The sequence below is a fragment of the Lemur catta genome, chromosome 15 (assembly GCF_020740605.2).
Source record: "Lemur catta isolate mLemCat1 chromosome 15, mLemCat1.pri, whole genome shotgun sequence".
NCBI classification, from domain to species: Eukaryota; Metazoa; Chordata; class Mammalia; order Primates; family Lemuridae; genus Lemur; species Lemur catta.
In genome coordinates, this window is record NC_059142.1 from 36,286,425 (window position 1) to 36,306,296 (window position 19,872).

Consider the following 19,872-nt stretch of genomic DNA (forward strand, 5'->3'; position numbering starts at 1 on the left):
TCTGACACTCAACCCTTTTTCAAATCTAATTTTTGTGTGTGTGTATTTGCATCTGAATGGTCAAAAAACTTTTTTTGAAAAGGGACAGATAGTAAATATTTTAGTAAGATAGTAGACAGATAGTAAATATTTAGCAGGCCATATATTCTCTGCCTCAGCTGCTCAACTCCATTGTGGTACATATGCATCACGAATGAGCACGTCTGTGTTCCAATTATACTTTATTTACAAAAGCAGGAGGGTGGCTGGGGCATGGTGGCTCATGCCTGTAATCCTAGCACTCTGAGAGGCCAAGGTGGGAGGATCCTTGAGGTTAGGAGACCAGCCTGAGCAAGAATGAGACCCCGTCTCTACCAAAAACAGAAAAAATTAGCCAGGCGTGGTGGTGTGCCCCTGTAGTCCCAGGTACTCAGGAGGCTGAAGCAGGAGGATCGCTTGAGCCCAGGAGTCTGAGGTTGCAGTGACCTGTCATGATGCCACTGCACTCTACCCAGGGCGACAGAGTGAGACTCTGTCTCAAAAAAAAAAAAAAAGCAGGTGGGTGAACCAGTTTTGACTTGACTGCCACAGACTGGCAAGCTCTAGTATAGATATAATATACCTTTTAAAAATGTATATATCCGGCCGGGTGCGGTGGCTCACGCCTGTAATCCTAGCACTCTGGGAGGCCGAGGCGGGTGGATCACTCGAGGTCAGGAGTTCGGGACCAGCCTGAGCAAGAGTGAGACCCCATCTCTACTAAAAAATAGAAAGAAATTATCTGGCCAACTAAAAATATATATAGAAAAAATTAGCCGGGCATGGTGGCGCATGCCTGTAGTCCCAGCTACTCGGGAAGCTGAGGCAGTAGGATCGCTTAAGCCCAGGAGTTTGAGGTTGCTGTGAGCTGGGCTGACGCCATGGCACTCACTCTAGCCCAGGCAACAGAGCGAGACTCTGTCTCAAAAAAAAAAAAAAAAAAAAGTATATATCCTTGACCCACTTTTAGGAATTTATTTAGCTACAAGACTGGAAACAGCCTGGACAAACAGTTAACAGGGTATCAGTTGTATAATAATCAGCACATCGGGGATAATGGAAAATATGCAGTCATTAAAAAATAATATGGTTAAATTTTTTGCATATGTATGATTACTTCCTTAGGAAGACCTGGGTTTGAGTCCTGCCTCCATCGATCTCGAGATACGGGACCTCATGGAAGGGAGGAGAGGCATTGCTGAGGATGTGCACCTGAGCAGGTATCGCCTCAGTTCTTTACCTGTAAGGTAGGTCTGATAATGGGACCTTGCAGATACTGTGATAAATAAACAATTTATAAAAAATCACCTGGCAACATAAAATATGCCAGAAGGGAGGAGGCATTTTAGGGCAGCCCTCTGATTTCCTCCTGTATGACTTTCACGTCCACAGCTCTAGGACACTTTTTCTCCACCAAGGAGATTGTACAAGCTCCCACTGTTAACCACTGTCTTTTGACAGCTAGATCATAAATTCCTCAATTGTAGGGGCTTTGTTTTTGTTTTTTTTTTTTTGTTTTTTTTTTGAGAGGGGGTCTCAGTCTATTGCCTAGCGGCATCATCATAGTTCACTGCAACCTCAAACTCCTGGGCTCAAGCAATCCTCCTGCCTCAGCCTCCTGAGTAGCTGAGAATACAGGTGTGTGCCACCATACCTGATTAATTTTTGTATTTTTTGTAGAGACAGGGTCTTACTATTGTTGCTCAGGCTGGTCTCAAACTCCTGGCAATCCTCCTGCCTCAGCCTCCCAAAGTGCTAGGACCACAGGCCTGAGCCACTGTGCCTGGCCTATTTTTTTAAATAAAAACAACAACAAAAAAAACAACCTTGTCCCCAATTTCAATGGCAGCACCTGCCACACATCAGACACAAAGAGTCAAGGTGGAAAATGAAAAAGAGTGTGGGGTTTGAAGTCAAAAATCTATGTTGAATCCTGGGTCTTATAATTTATATCCTATGAGATCTTGGATACTTCTTAACTTCTGAGTTCCAAGTTCTCCATCTGAAATATGGGGACAATTGCTGGCACTTAGTAGGCACACACAAAGAATAAAACCTGCCTCTCAGAGCCAAACAGATTTCTGGAGTATTAGAACACATCAATGAATCCCAAAAGTTCTTGTTGAATTTAACATCCCAGATGAATCTGACCTAAATGATCCTGCTATAAAGCTAGACTGCTTCTTGCTATTTTTTTTCTATGTTATTAACAATGATCAGCACTTTGTCATTAGTTTTCTTACTTTACATAAAATTCTGTGGTTCTCACTGTTTTCATTCTCACGACCGTTCTGAGGAATTCTATAATAAAAAATAAACTTTAAAAGTACATGTCTGTCCCCTCCCCCTCCCCCAAAAGACATCCCATAAAGAAAAAGGACCAAAATATACCTACATGTCCTCTGATTTCTAAGGATAAGCAGAACTGGCCTTACGAACTGAAGAGAGCCTATCTGTCAGGTAGAAATGGCTGCTTACTGCCCACCCCAAAAGATCCTGACTCCTGACACTCAGATGAAATCGGGAGATGATCAGCATCATCTTCAAAGCAACCAAAGGAGGGGCAACCAAGGAGGGGGAGGAGGCAGGTGCGGAGAGGTGTGGTACCTGAGTAGGCGTCGACTCAGCTGCCTGGATCTGAAAGTTCTGGGAGGGCTTCTGGGGGACAGTGGGGAGGGTGGCAGATGCTGCCTGCACCACTCGCAGAGCCTGCTGAGGGATCTGCACCACCTGCTGCTGCTCAGCCTTGGGGGGCACCACCTGGACCTGCTGGACCACAGCCGGCTGGCCTCCCCCAGGGCTCTGAACGATGAGCAGGTTGTTTCCTGCCTGGATGATGTTGTCTGCGGTGGTCTCGATCAGCACTGTCTCCACCTGCTCGGCCACGGCCACGGGGGGCTGGGAGGCAGGAAGGCTCTTCTTCCTTGCTTTCTTGTTAGTCTTAGACAGTGGGGTGGGGGGACTTTCAGTGAGGAGCTGAGTGGTGGCCCCGGTGTCACTGGCATTCACGAGGTTGTTGACTGGCAACGTAAGCGTCACATTGCCGCCCCCACCTGTCAGTTTCACCACATTGGCCCCACTCTGCACAGGGGTGGTGGTCGTACTTGACTTCTGGACAGGGGCTGGCTTGATGGGGACAGGCTTGTGACTGGACGGTGAGGGGGTGATGATGGCTTGGTTGGTGCCAGGGATGATCTGGATCTGGTTGGTAAGATTGGGTTGCACTTGGATGGTCTGGGAACTGCCTGCCTGAATCTGAGAGACCGCCTGGTACTGGATATTGGCATTTGATCGGGTCCCTTTGTTGATCATGGTGGGATTCTGGATAGCAAACACCAGCTGCCCTCCAGGATAGGAGGTGCTCAGTTGTGACCCCTGAATCTGAAGTATATTTCCTTTGGAGGACAGGATTCCAAAGCTATTCTTGCTGGGACTGAGAGGGAGAGGGGCAGGTTTGATAGGGACGAGTTTCCGTGGTGTGGGCTGGGGGGGAGCAGGAGGCGTCACAGCAGCTTCAACAGCTGGGGGGCCAATTTTGCTACATGTTGCAGCAAGCAGGGCTAAGGGAGATGGCTGGGAGTCCTGCAAAAAACCAGCAGAGAAAAGGAGTGAGACAGGAAGGCCCGATGCCCAGCCACCCTCTGCCCATCAGGATCCTCTCCCTCCCGGCAGCCTTCCCCAAGGGTCTTCCCCACCTCTGTGGCAGGCAGGCTGCCAGCACCCTCCCCCTGCAGTGGCTCCTATCTCCCCTCCCCTGCTGGTTTCTCTGTTAAGTAACTAAGGGAGAAAAGGTAGGAAATGTCTTTCTCAAGAACTCCCCAGAAGGACCCCATGGACAGGGTAAGGGCTGCCTTCTTGTCCCCCCTGGTCTTGTTTCTAACGGGGACAGTGAATCATCCTTGGGTCTTAGATGGCGTTTGGTCAGCCCACCACAGGGACTGAGGACCCGACGGCTCAACTGAGGAAGGGCTGAGGAAAAGCAGGGGAGGGACAATAGGTGGAATAAACACTTTGGTCAAGTGTTTCCTAGTACTCAGAACATATGACTTTATAGATTGGGGAAGGCATTCCTTCAAGGCTATAATGACAGAGCCTCTGTTTTCCTTTTACTGGCAGTGGGGTCTGATGGAAGGAATGTTGAGTTTAATCTTGGTTTTTCCCCCTGACCCAACTGAGGCCGTGGTTTCTTAGTTCAGAAAACGTGGATAACCGGACCTTCCCCAGTCTCCTGTCCTGGGCTATTTACAGTGAGACAACGGGGAGAGAGGGTTTGTAGCACGTCTGTGCAGGCAGCTGCAGCCTGGCCCCCAGAGCCCACTGCCCACTTGCCTGGGTGGTGGAGGCAGCAGGCTGCAGGTAGTCACTGGGACTGACAGCGGCAGTGGCAGCCATGCTGGTCTGTGGATCTTCTGGAAGAAAAGAGACAGAGTAATATACAAGATGCCCGAAAAGAACCCAAGCCCACTTGTCTCAGATTTTCTTTTTGCCTCTAGTTGTTGCTGCTTCTTTAAGAGAGGCTAACAACCCTTGCCCGCACTTCCCCACTCTAGGTTAGCAGCCCTAGGTCTATTTTAGTAGATGACCTTCTCCTCTCCTCAGACTCAGCCATCCGAGGCCATGAGGACAGCTGGTCCTGCCTCCACAGGGCTGTCCCCTCCAGCCACCGTAAAGTCTGGGAAAACACGAAGATACCAAGACTGTCTTCAGTAACTCAGCTGTGCTACGCAATGGAGCCGTCTCTGCTGTACACTGCTGGCTCTCCCTAGCTAGAGCAGAAGCCCTCTATGGTAGGCAGGGGGAGGCCCCCAGCTAGTCCTCTAGCTCTTAACTCAAGCTCTTGCTGCAGCCAGATGCCAAACCTGCCTGGGAGAGAAGCACTGCTCAGCCAGGACTCCTGACAAGGACGTGCCTGCTGCCTTCTGTTCTGAAGTCTTGGGTGTTTCATCCTTAGCCTTCACCACAAAGGCACAGCGGCCCCAGGAATCATATAGACTACAGAGCACATGGGCAATTTCTTTAAGCGAATCTACACTTTTACACAGGACAATAGGTATGGCCCCATAGGTTATCACCAACACTAGGCAGAGATAACGACTGAATATAACAAAAATGAAAATAAATTCTATTTTTGTTTAAATATATATATATTTACATATATGAATACAGCCAAATAGGAAAAAGTCTAAAAAAAAGCCAAAATGTTAAAAGCCATTATCTCTTAGTGGTAGAATTTTGCTTGACTTCATTTTCCCACAGTGAATATACTCTATTGTACTTTTTTTTTGAGACAGAGTCTTGCTCTGTCGTCCCGGGTAGAGGGTGGTAGCATCATCACAGCTCACTGCAACCTCCAACTCCTGGACTCAAGCCATCATCCTGCCTCAGCCTCCTGAGTAGCTACGACACCTGGCTAATTTTTCTATTTTTAGTAGAGATGGGGTCTCACTCTTACTCAGGCTGGTCTCAAAGTCCTGAGTTCAAGCGATCCTCCTGCCTCGGCCTCCCAGAGTGCTAGGATTACAGGCATGAGCCACTGCACCCGGCCTCAGAGGCCTTTTTATTCTTGTGTTTTCACTGTGATGATCATCTTTTTAAAAATGAGCACACACCATAGAACACTAGAAGACTGTTGCTTAACCCAGCCCTGCACGTCTCAGGGCCTGTGTGTGTGTATACAAGTGCACCACTGTAACTGTGTGGGCTGATTAGGACAACTTAATTCTGCACATTTAATTCATGATACATCTGTACAAAGTGAAGGAGGACTTCTCTCCAGAAGCAGTGGGAGGACTGTGTCACTCTGCACCAGCACACTACAGGGTGGGCGTGCAGCACCCAAGGAGCCCAGAGAGTCAAGTCCGTGCCATGATTACGCAGAAAGCTGTGATTTCGGTTCAGTCAAACATCCTCCCACAATGATGATATTGATTTGAGTTTTACTGGATTTTTTTTTTTTTTGCAGTTACATGTGTTTTCTTTATAGGAGTTAGGTCAATAAGCTGACACAGATTTATATACATACAAAATTAAAGTTGTAATATGATTAATATAATGAAAATAACCTAAGTCAATCCCAAAACATTTTTCCTGTAGAGCAGTGGTGTTCAAACTATCAGAGCATGAACCAAAGTTATAAAAACAATTTACATGAAGACCCACATATGCAAATACACAAGTGTATGCTCGTACACACACACACACACACACACACACACACACACCCACACCCTACATGCCCTGTCCTGTGCTCATGCAATAAAAGTTTCCTGAAACAAAATTTGCCCTTATTACAGCGATGGACTTTGACATTTTCCCACTCTATTTAATTTTTTAAATGCTGGCTGTGACCCACTAAATTGGTTTTGTGCCCCACAGGCTGAAAACATGGCTTTAGAATAGCCTTATCCACCACCCAAGTTTGGGAAAGAGTATGAAGATCTAGAAGCCAAGTTAAACTTTTGGATATCACAAAACTGGGAAGAATTATAAACACAATGGGTGTCAGTATTAGGGATCAAAGACATCTTTTAAAAAAAAACCCGGAAAGTACAATGCTTAAGAGTGTAAGGCTCCAGACCTAAATGAGAATTCTGACTGTACCATTCATTAGCGAGGTGGTCACTCTCAGCCTCATCGTACCTCTGTACAAGAGAAGTAATGTCACCCTTAGAGGATTTCTGTGAGGCTTCAATAATTTATATGAAAGCATCGAGCGTAAGACCTGGCATATAGTGGATAATCAATAAATGCTGGTTTAAAGCTTGGTAAATACTGCACTTAGGTTAAAAAACTAATCACATGCATATAGGGCAGAAGGAGCTTAATAGTGCTTCTCACGTGAAAAAGCCCCATGATTTTGACTTAAAGCTAAATGGGAGCCAGTTGAATCTAGATATGGTTCCCAGAAAAGCTACTACAATCTTGGACTGCATTTCTAAAAGTTCAATCATAGAACAAGAATAATAATAGTCCTAGTGTATTCTGCCCACTTGGGGGCCACATCTGGAGCATCAGGCTCTATTCTAAGAGACATTTTCAAATGAGGATTTTCAATGGGAGCTTGTTCCGAGGACAGCAGCAGTGGTTGAGGCCAGGGAGCCTGAGTGGGGACATTCACCAGGGTATTTATTCCATATGTGGGTTCAAAGGGTAGAACCAAAATTCCTATGTGGACATTTCAAGAAGGCAGATTTCAGTTTAACATAGGATGTGTGTCTCTGTTGAAGACAGGATGTTAAAGTGGGGTAAGAAGCTGGACCAAATGGTTTTTAAAATTTTTGTACTTCTCAGACCATGTTGCTGATAAAAACACAAGATGAGTTAGTTGCTGGCAGGGCTGGAAAGGAAGGCAAGGGCTCTCCCAGGAGGCTCCCCTGGCCTCAGGTTCACTTAGCTAGCACTGGTGAACGACGCTCCCTCAGACATTCTCTATCATGAAACAGAGGGACACCTGATCAGGGCAGAGAGCAAATGAAATGAAACGAAAACTGGCCTAGTGCTTCTTAATCATCTCCCTGTCTCCCTCTGCAGTCATTACTACCCTGGACTCAAACTGTGTGGACACCAGGCTGGGCTCTGAGTGATTCTTCAGTTAGGAGGTCAAAGCAGAATCCCCAAAGCAAGCTACAGACTGCTGGCGCTCAGCGTTGGACCTTTTCAGTTTGGTTTCATTTTCCTCCCCAGCTGGCTCTTGAAATCCTCCCCTAGATCTCAACCCAATGTTTGTAAGTATCTCTCCTAGTGTCACTCAGAGCTTTATGGCCCCTGGGCTGCAGCCTTGGGCAACCAAAGCAGAGACCAATCTCCCTGTCACTGCGGAATTATCTCCTGGGATTAACCACGAAAGGGTAAAGAGAGGCATTTCCAGTTGATGTTTGGAAATGAAAAGTGGTTAAGAAGAGACAGCGTAGATACATATAACTGCAAGACTATGATCAAAGTCACTTTAGAACCTCATTAATTTGGAACCTTATATTTAAAATGTGTAATTTGGACATAAATTGTACTTAACTTTTCCTTCATACTATTCATGTACGAAGACTGCAGAGGGACTCTGTTAGGCAGAGTTATGGAATTGGTTTATACTACTTTGGCCATTTTAACGCTACCATTTGCTTTTGTCAGCAATTTACATCTGGCCACTGAAACCCACATTTAGCAACATGGTAAATAGGATGACTGCATATTCTTGAAAAGAAAAAGCTGCATTTCTTTCAGTTATATCATACAGACTTTTCATTAATTCAGGTTGGCTAAAACTTTCCCAACAGTCCCAAGGCCGGTAAAGTTTTACAGTGATTAACTATCCAAGCAACAGTACTTCTCTTAGGTTCAAAGGAAAACTCCCAAGGGCATCAAACAAGGCTTGGAAATGGCACAGGGGGACCTGATGGGACCATACCCGACTTTCCTTCCCCCACATTGGAAGCCAATTTAATCCCAAGACTGGCAGAAAAGCATTCCCCGTGTCCAACGGACTCTTGATGTACTGATCATGTCTCTACCTCCTGTCCCCTCCAGCACAACATTCTCTTTCTCCTTCCTTGGCCAAACTTGATGGAAAAGGTGCCAGTACTCTGCTGTCTCCTCTCTTCTTCCCCACATGCTCATTTTCCAGAGGCATTAGGATGTCCACCCCAGCGCTCTGCTGACGCTGCTCCTGCCCAGGTCCCCCATGACCTCCCTGCTGCTAAATCCAACTCACTCCGACTCCCTCCTCCTTGAAATTCCCATGGACTTTCTCCCACTTCTGCCACCTCTCCCCGTTATGGCCCTTCTTCCGTTGCCACCCCTTAAATACTGATGCTCCCAACAGCTGTCTTCTCTCCTCACCCAGCACCCTCTCCCTGGGTGACTGTGCCCACTCACATGGCTTCACGTACCTTCCATAAGCTGATGACTCCCAGGCCTGTGTCTGGCCCAGGTCCCTGCTCTGAGTGTTAGACCAGTGCGCCAAGCCCTCTGTGGGCCTTCCACTTGGGCTGGACACAGACACTTCCGGCACTGAGCTGTCACCTGTGTCCACTGTCTCGTCAGCCGTCATAGACCTTCTTCCAGATCCTTGAAGAGCCTTCATCTCTGCTGCTGCCCTTCCTCGCCCACAGCTCTTTCTTCTCTCTTTACTAGCTAACGCTTTTCCCTTCAGGTCTTTCCCCCTTCAGGTCTCAGGCTATATTCCCAACAAAATTTACTGACAGCCATTACGTAACAGGCATGTCATTTCCTCAGAGCCCTTTCTGGACCTCCAGAGATGAGGCTAACTCCTTTGGTAGCACTCACCACCCACTGGATAATCATGGGCCTGACGTATGGGAGGACTCCCTAAGGGTGGGCCATCCACTGCGGAACCGCTGACACCAAGCCCAGCACACACGCCTGGAGGCTGGATGAAATCCTTGGTTAACCCAGCCTCTCTTCTGGTATTTCCAATCACAGCGAAACCTCAGCAGCATCCTCACTGCCCACCTTCATCAGGTCCTGATGATTCTGGCTCCTCGGCAGAAAGCTCTCTCCAGCCTGCCCCTGGCTGTCCATCGCCACGGCCACTGTCCTAGCATTAGCCACCTTCCACTCAGCCTAAAACACCATCCAACGCCTCCGATCCCAGCCTCTGGCCTCCCCGCCTCTTACCCAGCCTCCACACTCCGGTCAGAAGAATCTTTTCAAAATGCAAATCCCATCCAGCCACTCCCCTTATTAAATCCCCCAAGAGTTTCCACCCTCCTGTGATAAGCTTATCAGCCAGAATAGCTCCAACTTTATCTCCAGCCCTACTGCCTCTCCCAACACACACTTTAGGTTTTTTATTTCTAGAATTAAGACATGCCATCCTCTCTCTCACTTGCGAGCCTGGAGCAGGCTCTCCTCTAGTTGTCTGGCCATCTCCTGTCCTTCTCTAGAGCTCATCTATACCTTTCCTGACCTAGCCCCACCCCAAGGCTGGGGCATGTGACCGTGCCATGTGCCAGTGTATACTCCCCATGGTGACCTTCGGCCTACCCTAGGGCAGGGTGTGTGTCTCTGTGCTAGGGGTCTTTCTATGGCTGACTAGTAGAGAGTACAGTGCACGAGGAAGAGGGACCCCTGAGTCCTGGCCACCAGGCCAGGCGCTGTTCCACTCCACATTTTATTGAGAATGCCACTCTTCAGACACAGCGAATGAGAGAAAAGGGGCCTGCAGAAGTACCACAACAGCAGGCTTTAGGAGGCCTTTTCCCTCTGGGAAAGAACATGGCTCCAACTGCACACCCAGGCAGCCTTGGGAGCAACTTGGCTCTTCCTTCCTGGTGGGTTCCTACCACCCTGGCTCTGGCTTGCCTGGCCCTCTGCTGTGGTATTTCCCCTGGAGGAATTTCACTCTGCGCACACAGTCCTCTGGCTGGCTAAGGCTGGCTATTTTGGTCAGCTCGGCTGGGCTGGAAGCCAACAGAGCGGTTTCTAAGCCCAGGCTTTCCCAGTTGCCGAGCCAGGAAGAATTCAAGTGCTGGTGACAGAAAAGCAAGCCAGGGCTGGTTAGAGAGAACAAAGTTGGACCTCAAAGGAAGCTGACAAATGGGTAAGAGAATCAGCTTGGATAGAGGGAGAGGCAGCCTGGGTTGTGAAAGACTCCAAGTTGCCCTGAACGTTCCAACAAGAAACAGATCTCCGGCAATCACGGTAACCATTATAAGAGCCCAATAACCGTAAGCAAATTTCATTGACTATCATTAACAACTCCCTGTGGCAGTGGCTCGCTACCGCCACAGGCCAAAAGAAGGTGAGTGAGTAAGGCTCCAGCCTTCCCTACCCCCAACTCTGACCCTCTGCCTCAGCCCATGTCCCTTATGTGTCCACAATGTCATTAAGAATTTAAAATTTCCTTCATCAGCTAAGATCCATTCTTTCTTTCCTTCTCTTCCAGCAAGACTCCTTACAAGACTTACCTTTACCTATACTTGCTGTCCCTAGTTTCTCTCTTGCCAGCTTTTCTTGAAGCTGCTCTAACGACGTTGCACCCTCCCCACACATGCCACCAAAACTGCCCACACCACCAGAGATCTCTATCATGCTAAATCTACCAGGTACTTCTTAGACCTCACCTTCTGTGTTGCTCTGACATACTTTCTTCATGTGGCTTCTAAGCCACACTTGCCATTGGCCTCCTATCTCTCCCGCTACTTCTAAGTCTCCTTTGCTGATTCTTCCTCTCCTCTCTTGCCCCAGGGCTCAGTTCCAAGAGCTATCTTTCTTATCCTTTACACTGGTTTCCTGGGTGCTTTCATCTAGTCTTGTGGCTTTAAAAACCAATAATATGGCCGGGGTGTGGTGCCTCAGGCCTATAACCCCAGCACTTTGGGAGGCTGAGGTGGGAGGATTGCTTGAGGCCAGGAGTTTGAGACTAGCCTGGGCAACACAGCCAGACTACAAAAAATAAAAATAAATTAGCTGGGCATAGTGGCATGTGCCTATAATTTCAGCTACTTGGGAGGCTGAGGCAGGAGGATAGCTTGAGTTTAGGAGTTCAAGGTTACAATGAGCTATGATTGCAGCACCACTGCACTCTAGCCTGGGTAACAGAGCAAGACCCTGTCTCTAAAAAAATAATAAATAAATTGTTTAAAAAAACAATAATATACAGATTCTATACAAGGATGACTCCCAAATTTCTATCTGCAGACTTGTACATCTGACTGCCTACTGACATGTCCACTTGGATATATTAACAGGCATCTCAAGTCTACTTGGCCCCAAACAGTACTCCTGACATCTCCCTAATTCCCCGCCTCCTTCAGAATTCCCTACTACAGTGAATGTTAACTCTGTCCTTCCAGCTGCTCAGCCCTAAAACCTGAGGGGGTTATCTTTGACTTCTTTCTTCCACAACCCACATTTGATACTCAGCAAACACTTTTGGCTGTACCTTCAAAATATATTCTGAATCTAACTGCTTTTACCACCTCTTCCATCACTGCCTAGGCCCATGTCCCCATCATCTCTCACCTGGATAACTGAGAAAGCCGCCTGCCTAGCTGGGCTTCTGACCTTGACCCCGTCAGCCTATTCTCAACACACATCCAGAGCGAGACCCACCAGACTTAAATGAAATCATGTTACTCCCCTGCTCTAAGGCCCCCAACAGCATCCCATCTCCCACTCAGACAAAGAGCCAAGTCCCCACCATGACACATAAGGCTCCTATGTGACCTGATCTCTGACCTCCCCTCCCGTCACTCTCCCTTATTCACTGCTATAGTCATGCTGGTCTCCCTGCTGTTCCTGAACATACCAGGTATGGCCCCTCCTTAGGGCCTTTGCACTTGCTGTTCCTTTTGCTTAAATTCTCACCCTTCTCCCCTCACCCAGATTGAGTACTGCTCAATCTTCTCTCCCTGCAGACTTTTAATCAGATTTCACCTTCTCATGAGACTTTCCCTGAGCACCCTACATAAACTGCCCCTCCCACATGTTTCCTGTCCTTCCTCTCGTTTGTCTCCTTAGCACTTCTTACTGTCTAACAAATACCTATTAGTTATTTATTGTCTCCCACTAAGATGTGAGCATCCTAAAAGCAGAGACTTCTCTCCGCACTACTAATATACCCCAGAACCTGGCACATAGTAGGTGCTTAAATATATTTGCTGAATAAATGAATGAGTGAATGCATCCTGGAAGCTGTGCAATAGAAGAGCCTAACCAGAGTTTAAGGACCAAAGGAAGGCTGGGCACTGTGGTTCATGCCTATAATGCCAGCATTTTGGGAGGCTGAGGCAGGAGGATAGCTTCAGGCCAGGAGTTCAAGACAAGGCTGGGCAACATAGTGAGATCCTGTCTCTAAAAAAATAAAGCACCAAAGAAGAAAACCCTTGTAGATTTGCACATCCTGGCACTAGGCCAGGATCCACTCCACAGGTGGGCTCAGCTGATCTAGTCCCAGATGGTACTCTGGACCCCACCAGTCACTTCACACTTAGGCCAAGAGCAGTCTAGTCCTGCTCCTGTCCCTGTACAGTCAAAGCACACACCACTCATCACATCGTGCTTCCCTCAATTGATATGTATAGGGCAAGTTAGTCAAGATAACAGGGCACTTGAATATGAATACCTTTTCTCTCCACCCTGAATTCCTCCCTCTAAAAAAAAAAAAAGTGACTTTGTCAGCTGCTAGTTTGTATCCTGCCTGGGTCACACCCAACCATCCCGGAAGGGGCTCTGGAAAAGTGAGTGGGGCTTGGGGCAGCACGGGGTGGTGAGAACTCTTCACACTGACCGAAGCAGCACCAGGAAAGGATACCAGGTTTTTTTGTCAAAGAATATGAGGCCTCAGAATTCTGTCTCAGAGAACAGGAGGGAAAAAAACAAGCAAGATATACTTTTCCCCCTAAAGAAGCTCATTATGTACAAATACACTACTTTCTCTGCTTTGGCACATTTATTTGTGAGTCACTCCCCACGTTTATCCCAGGCTAGGAGATCGGCTAGGATCAGCTTCTGAAATGAGTAGTGACTTCATTTCCCCTGAGAAGTCAGGGCTGGCTTACCATTTACTTTTTTGAAGGCTGGGAAATGTCTTGGTCTGGTTTCCTTCTAGGCTGATCTGAGAAGATTCCCAATTAGACACTCAGGGCAGAAATATTCCACTTGCAATCACATGGCTCTGCCTGCTCTCTTATTCTCTATTCCCCCTCTCTCAGAGGCCAATTTGTGATTGTAACAAATCCCAAAGGAGAGGTGACGAGCCCAAAGAGCAGGCTCTAGAAAGATGACATTTGGAAATGTTTAGGCCAGTGTCTGCTGACTCCTTCCGAGCCACTTACATTCTGTGGCTGAAAGGCCACCTAACAGCCTTGATCAACACAAAGGGACAAACTGGCATCTCAGAGCACTTAGCATCAAACACAAGTCACCCAAGCTAAATCTCTGTGGTAATATCAATGTGGCAGAGCTTCTGGGTAGGTACAGCAAGCAATTCTTATGTTGAAACAAACTGCAATAAAGGGAATGAGATCCCCAGTGAAGGAGTCCCATGGTTGAGTCTTCAAGCATACTTGTCCTGTGACACAAACTGCCTTGACATCTCAGCACCGCTCGGAGCTGCTCACTGGGGGTAGACTAAGAAACATCTAAACTGGGCACTCAGCCCTTTCATACCCTCTTGCCCCTGAGCAGAACTTATCTCCCAAGAACAAGCCAGCCTGAAGGCCACTCTGATGAGAAGCACAGTAATCCCCTGTGCCACGGGCAGCCTCAGAGCATCCTGAAAGAGCACTTCTTAGACATGCAGTGGAAGCCACAGCTTCCCTCAAGCTGCTAGTGCTGACTCTAAGCTTGCTCCTAGATTATTTTTTTCAGTATACCTTGAGGCAGTAGAAAAATTAGTTTTCCATTTCAGAATCTATCAACTGGAACAAATCTACCAGTGCCACCTGGGAGCACTTCCTCAAGGGCAATCTCCAATCCCTTTCCTACTTAGCCTGACAATGCCCTTGAGTTAGAAATGGCCCATGTTTTTTTACCCTTTTCATTCATCTTTCCACCCTGCCCCAGTACATTACTGACAGAAAAGTGAGACCTCCTCCACAGTGGGGTCTCCAAAGAGAATGCTGCTAGCCAAAAAAAGCTGCTAATCATCGAGGAAGAACATCTTAAGAAAGAGAGTCTCCACTACATTTCAGAAACATAAAGATCTAAGTGCTGGCTCTATGATGGAAGAGATAAAGAGCTTTTTTTCCTTCTACAATAATACTAGAAGTCACATAAGGAATTGCATGCATATCCAAAACAAAAGTAAAGCAAAAACAAACAAGCAAAAACACCAACAAATGCATTCCATAACAATGTCCATTTCTCAGCCCAGACATGTACTGGGTACTGGTTTGGTCCAGCCTGTAGGCAAAGTGTTCCTGGTTTAGAACATGCTGAGAAGTTCACAAATCCAGTTCAGCTGCCCAAAGGGAGACTCCAGACATATCTACCAATAAACTTAAAAGAAAGTATATGAGCTTCTCCAAATAGATTTTACTCCAAGTTTGCAGCCCACAAGGTTTAAGATTGAACCATTAATCCTGTAAACTCAGAAGTGTTCACAAAACTCCATCCCTAAATTTTCTAATCCTCTACACACCCTTTAAAGCAGTGTTTCTCTGAATCTTTCATTCTATAGCTATTGCTCACCTGATCCAAAATATCATAAATTTTTCAATGTTTAGAAGCAGTTTCCAATTTTTGTATATACAGAGAACAGAGGGGGTAAAGAAAATTATTAGCAAAAGCACGTGCCACATTTCTATCACAGAAATGTGAGTGGGCAAAGTGTAGAAAACTGCTGAAACTAAGCCAATACTAGGGTCTATTTGTTGGCTGCAACAAGTTTAAAATGTCTTCATAAGGGCCCTAGTTGGGCAATACTGTACTTGCTTAATACTCGGGAACTACCACAGACCTATAGCAAAGGACTGTTCATTGCTTGCTCCAAGGGACCCTGCAACTTCTCCAAAAGGCTGCTATTAACCACCAGAAGAAATAAGAAGTTCAAAACCAAGATTTCAAAATGAACCACTCTGCTTGCTGAAATGCCATGAGGGTCCTTTACCCAGACATTTGCCAATTTCTTTGTATAGCTTCTTCTCACCTCTTTGACAGACATCCAGAGGCCCAAACTTTAATAGAATCTCAGGGGAAAAAAGTGGCCAGTCTATGTGCTGTGCACAGTGATGCCAAATTCTTTCTCCTACAGCCAGTTCTCCCTGCTGAGCAGTCAGGTGAGGATCTAATTACGAACAAATTCTACTTGGGTCTTCTTGGCAGAGCATGTGTTTTTAGCAGCCTTGCTCAGGGGGTTCATAATTATGTCAGACTAACTTTTTTTCTTGTTTTTGTTGCTTTTAACCAAAGAGGTTAAGCCTCTGTAAAACCAAGTGGAAGAACTAGAATTAGAAAACTTACCAATCATCCCAGCCAATGAGACTCCATTTCCAACAGGTATTAAGGCCTGTTAGAAGCCACTGGAACACTGACATCATCAGCCCAATTGATAGGTTGTCTGACAGATTCGCCCCCTTCATCGCACACAAGAATTTAAAACAAAACAAGACACTGCAGTTATATTCATTATTGCAGACAACAGGTTTCTTTGTGTTAGTAATTGAAATTACTGCTGTGGTCTGAACTCCACATCATTCCCTTCGCAGCCTCTCTGTGAGCTGGCCAACACTCTAAACTTCCTAGCCCTAAAAGTCTTATCCAAAATACAAATTCCACACTTAGCCCTCCACTGTGAAACTTAATGCCTTCTGGGGTACAGCATGAAACAGATTTAGACAGTGCATGCCAGTGCACCTTGAAACAGCACCTTTCTGTCTGCAATGAAATCTGTACAAGCGGGACCTTGGGCCAATTCATTGCTACAAGCAGATCAACTGGCCCATCCATCCCTTTTTTTAGGAAACAACAAATAAGCAAGAACTTCAGAAGAACTTTGGGAGAATATGCATTGAGAAAAGCCTGACTGAGTCTCCTTGGATCAAGTTAATTAAGAAACAATGACAGGATATTGGAATCAAAACCAAGGAATGCAGCGAGGATAGGTTTCTCAATTGCCCAGAGGAGAAGACATAGTTCCTTTTCAACTAAAATTAGAAAGCCACTGGGAAGGAAACGTAAGCCAAGAAGCAGTAGGAAGCTGAGATCTACAAGTCAGCATGGGAGATGGAGGCGGGGTGGAGGAAGAAAGCAAGAATCCATTTTGTTTTATTTCTTCAGTCATTCCTTAAGATTGTTTGGGCCTGGGCTTTGGGATTTTTGTAGTCTCCCCGACGGGCGTCAGGTATGGGAGCTATGTCAACAAGTTCTCAAACTTCTCACAATTCTGTTAAGAGCTTGCAGATTATCTAGCTGGAGGCTCAAGGATCCAAGTGCAAACGTTAAAAGGTCTTTGCCCACTCCGCAGTCTAAGGCGAGAGGTCATCTGCCCAGGGAGTGCCCTCGTGTCCTGACACCATTTCCCGATTGGGATACATCGGTAACCGGGTAGGCGTCTATGCCCAGCAGTGGCAATCTGGCTGGCACCGTCCTAAGCATTCCATCGCCCCTGGGTACTCCGGAGAACCCTGAATCGATGGAGGGCACCTAGAGTTAAAAGTGCAGGAGGGTCCCTCACACACAGGGCGAGCACGAGGGGTGTCGGCCGCCTCCTCGGAGCAGGCCTAGGTATTGTCTACCAGGCGAGCAAGCGCTAGGCCGGGTCGGCGACCCAGTACAGAGGGTGCCAGCCCGCCCCAGTGCCCGCTACCCTCGCCAGCCCCCGGAAGCGCCGCCCTCCCGCCCAGCGGGCTCCGAGGGGGCGGGGAGTCGAACGCCCCCTTCCGGGTGCCTCCGCCCGGCTGGCCAGCCCCGCTCCTCCTCCGGGCGGGAATCCTCCCTCCCCCGCCCCTCCCGAAGCCGGGCCCCGGCGCCAGGCCCGGCCCCAGGGGGGAACCCCCGGCCCCGGCTCCCCGTCCCCGCGGCCTCTGCCGGTCTTCCCGACCCTTGGGGCCGGGAAGACCCCGCCGGCAGCGGCCAGGACCCACCGCTCATTACGACATCTTCCTCCCTGGCCTCCGCCGCCTCCGCCGCCACCGAGAGCCTGACACCGCCCGCGTAGCACCCGCCAATCCCGGAGCCCGCCACCGCCCGAGCGACGGCAGCGTTCACCAATAAGCGCTTGGTACACTGGGGACCGACAGCACTATTAGCCAATCAACGAGCGGCATCTAGAGCGACGTTGGTTTGGCCAATAGGTCTGTGAAATGTCACTGATGGACGGTAGAGGGCACCAACCGGAAACCTACAGGAGAATGAACGACATGTTCACCAGCCAACTGGCGGGAGGCAAAGTCCCGCCTGCCAGGTGGTTGATGGACAGCAACAGGAAGCTGAATAGGGAGGGGCTTAGCTGAGGAGTGTTTTTGTATTGGTTGTGGTTGACCTTCCACCCACCTCTAACCCAGAGGATGAGTGATAGATCTGCCCTAAAGCCAATCAGAAGTCCTTAGGGTGAGGCCGAAAAATGCCCTATAAATAGCATATACATTGCGCCTGGAGTCCAGTCTCGCCCAGGTGTGGCTGTGCCTTGCTCCTGCCCGTCGGCAATAGCCGGCTACCACTCGTCCCCTTGCCTGGTGAGTGGAAAGCCACCGACCTTCTCACCCGTCATTGCCTTGAGAGAGGCGACTTTATACAGTGAGACATTGGAGCCCGACACCGTAGTGGAAGTTGGGGTTGGTTACGTGACACTTCTGAGGGGATTTTCACTGCATCAGTCCAAACCCTCAGTTAATCCTCACCTGGTTATTGTAGCGACCACCTCCAACCCACGGTCCCCAAACGTGTGCATCGGGATTATCTGAAGCTCTTTCTAAAAGCACATTTCCCGGCCGCCTCTCCTAATCTGATTAGGCACTTACCGGGCGTGCCCAAAATCTGCATTTAAACAAGCGCCTCGGGTGAACAGAATTGCGCGCTTGAATTTGAGAACCACTGCTTGGTCTCTGACCCTCTTACCTCTTTGAAATACGGTAAAGCTCTTGGTGGGCACTACCTGGGTAGGTTTATCTTTCCCTCCCAAGTCTCTTCTGTGGACGTGTAATTTGGGAAGGCTGCCTGGCGTTAGTTAGAGGGAATCCACTCTGGCCCCAAACCAGCTTGGGTTCAAACCTACACATCCCACTAACTGTGAGACTTTAGGCAGGGTACGGAAATTCCCTGAGCCTGTGTCCTCATCTGTAAAACGAGGCTAATCACACCTACACCTTAGAGCAATGAGCAATGGCTTTCCTCTTTTTTTTTTGTCCTTAACCATAACCCACAGTGACAAATACATTTTGCATCCTGACCCAGTACACTTACACTTGTATGAGAGTGTATAACAGAGTTTCCAAAAACTATATTTACTACCTGTGATGTACTGCTATTTTCTTTTCTATTCTATCCTATCTCATTCTCTTTCTTTCTTGTTGATCATGACTGGCAGTTTGAAAAACACTGCCAGAAAGAGTTGCTGTGTTTTTTTGTTATTGTTTGTTTGTTTTTTTGAGACAGAGTCTCTCTCTGTTGCCCAGGCTAGAGTGCCGTGGCGTCAGCCTAGCTCACAGCAACCTCAAACTCCTGGGCTCAAGCAATCCTTCTGCCTCAGCCTCCTGAGTAGCTGGGACTACAGGCATGTGCCACCATACCCGGCTAATTTTTCTATATATATGTTTTTAGCTGTCCATGTAATTTCTTTCTATTTTTAGTAGAGATGGGGTCTCATTCTTGCTCAGGCTGGTCTGGAACTCCTGACCTCAAGTGATCCTCCCACCTCGGCCTTCCAGAGTGCTAGGATTACAGGTGTGAGCCACCACGCCCGTCCCTGAATGAATGTTAATAGTCTCTTCCAGACTACCCATCTCAGGGTTAGCCTTTGAGAAACAAGACTTTAGCTGATATCCCTCCTCTAGTTAAGATCCTTTATTGGATCCCTATGCCCTCTGGATAAAGCCCAAACTCCTTTCTAGGCAAACACGGTCCTCCACACTCGTGTAATCTTTCATGCTTTATCTCCCTCCCTCTACCCCGATTCCCTTCCTACCAATCCTACCCTTTTCCCTCAAGGAAGGATTCCACATTTCCTAAACACTTATGCTTCTTTCTACTAGTTCCCTTCCTACCTTATCCTTTCTTTCTCCTGGTAAACTCCTATACATCCTTCAAGACCCTCCTCAAAGTCTGCACACTGCACTCCCACCCAGCCATAGCTTTTTCCTTCTCTGTGCTCCCCTGGACTGTTCTTGGCACATCCAAAGGGCTTCTCTCTGACACATTATTTTACACACTTTTATTTTTCACTTCTTACTCGACTGC

General features: G+C 47.7%; 1 protein-coding gene and 1 long non-coding RNA gene across 7 annotated transcripts in view; one reads left to right on the forward strand and one right to left on the reverse strand.

Moving 5' to 3' along the window:
* The window catches only part of LOC123620787, a 25,773-nt gene extending 16,903 nt beyond the window's left edge, over positions 1–8,870 (forward strand). For 2 of the 3 annotated variants that reach the window (XR_006728947.1, XR_006728946.1), the window contains exons 4-5: positions 1,144–1,265; positions 7,549–8,870. This is a non-coding gene — a long non-coding RNA (uncharacterized LOC123620787). The remainder of the gene's footprint in view (positions 1–1,143; positions 1,266–7,548) is intronic. The other variant, XR_006728948.1, reaches the window with a different exon arrangement.
* Positions 1–17,697, reverse strand: part of SP2 (Sp2 transcription factor) — a 25,184-nt gene extending 7,487 nt beyond the window's left edge. Inside the window, exons 1-4 of one of the 4 annotated variants that reach the window (XM_045526303.1) lie at positions 17,562–17,623; positions 15,940–16,052; positions 4,348–4,424; positions 2,626–3,600 (exon numbers count right to left, since the gene is read on the reverse strand). In XM_045526303.1, coding sequence (XP_045382259.1) covers positions 2,626–3,600; positions 4,348–4,424; positions 15,940–15,946 — 1,059 coding nt within the window. In that variant the 5' untranslated portion in view covers positions 15,947–16,052; positions 17,562–17,623. Of the gene's footprint in view, positions 1–2,625; positions 3,601–4,347; positions 4,428–15,939; positions 16,053–17,561 lie in introns of all 4 variants that reach the window. The other 3 variants (XM_045526302.1, XM_045526304.1, XM_045526301.1) reach the window with 3 other exon arrangements.
* Between the last annotated feature and the right edge of the window lie 2,175 nt (positions 17,698–19,872).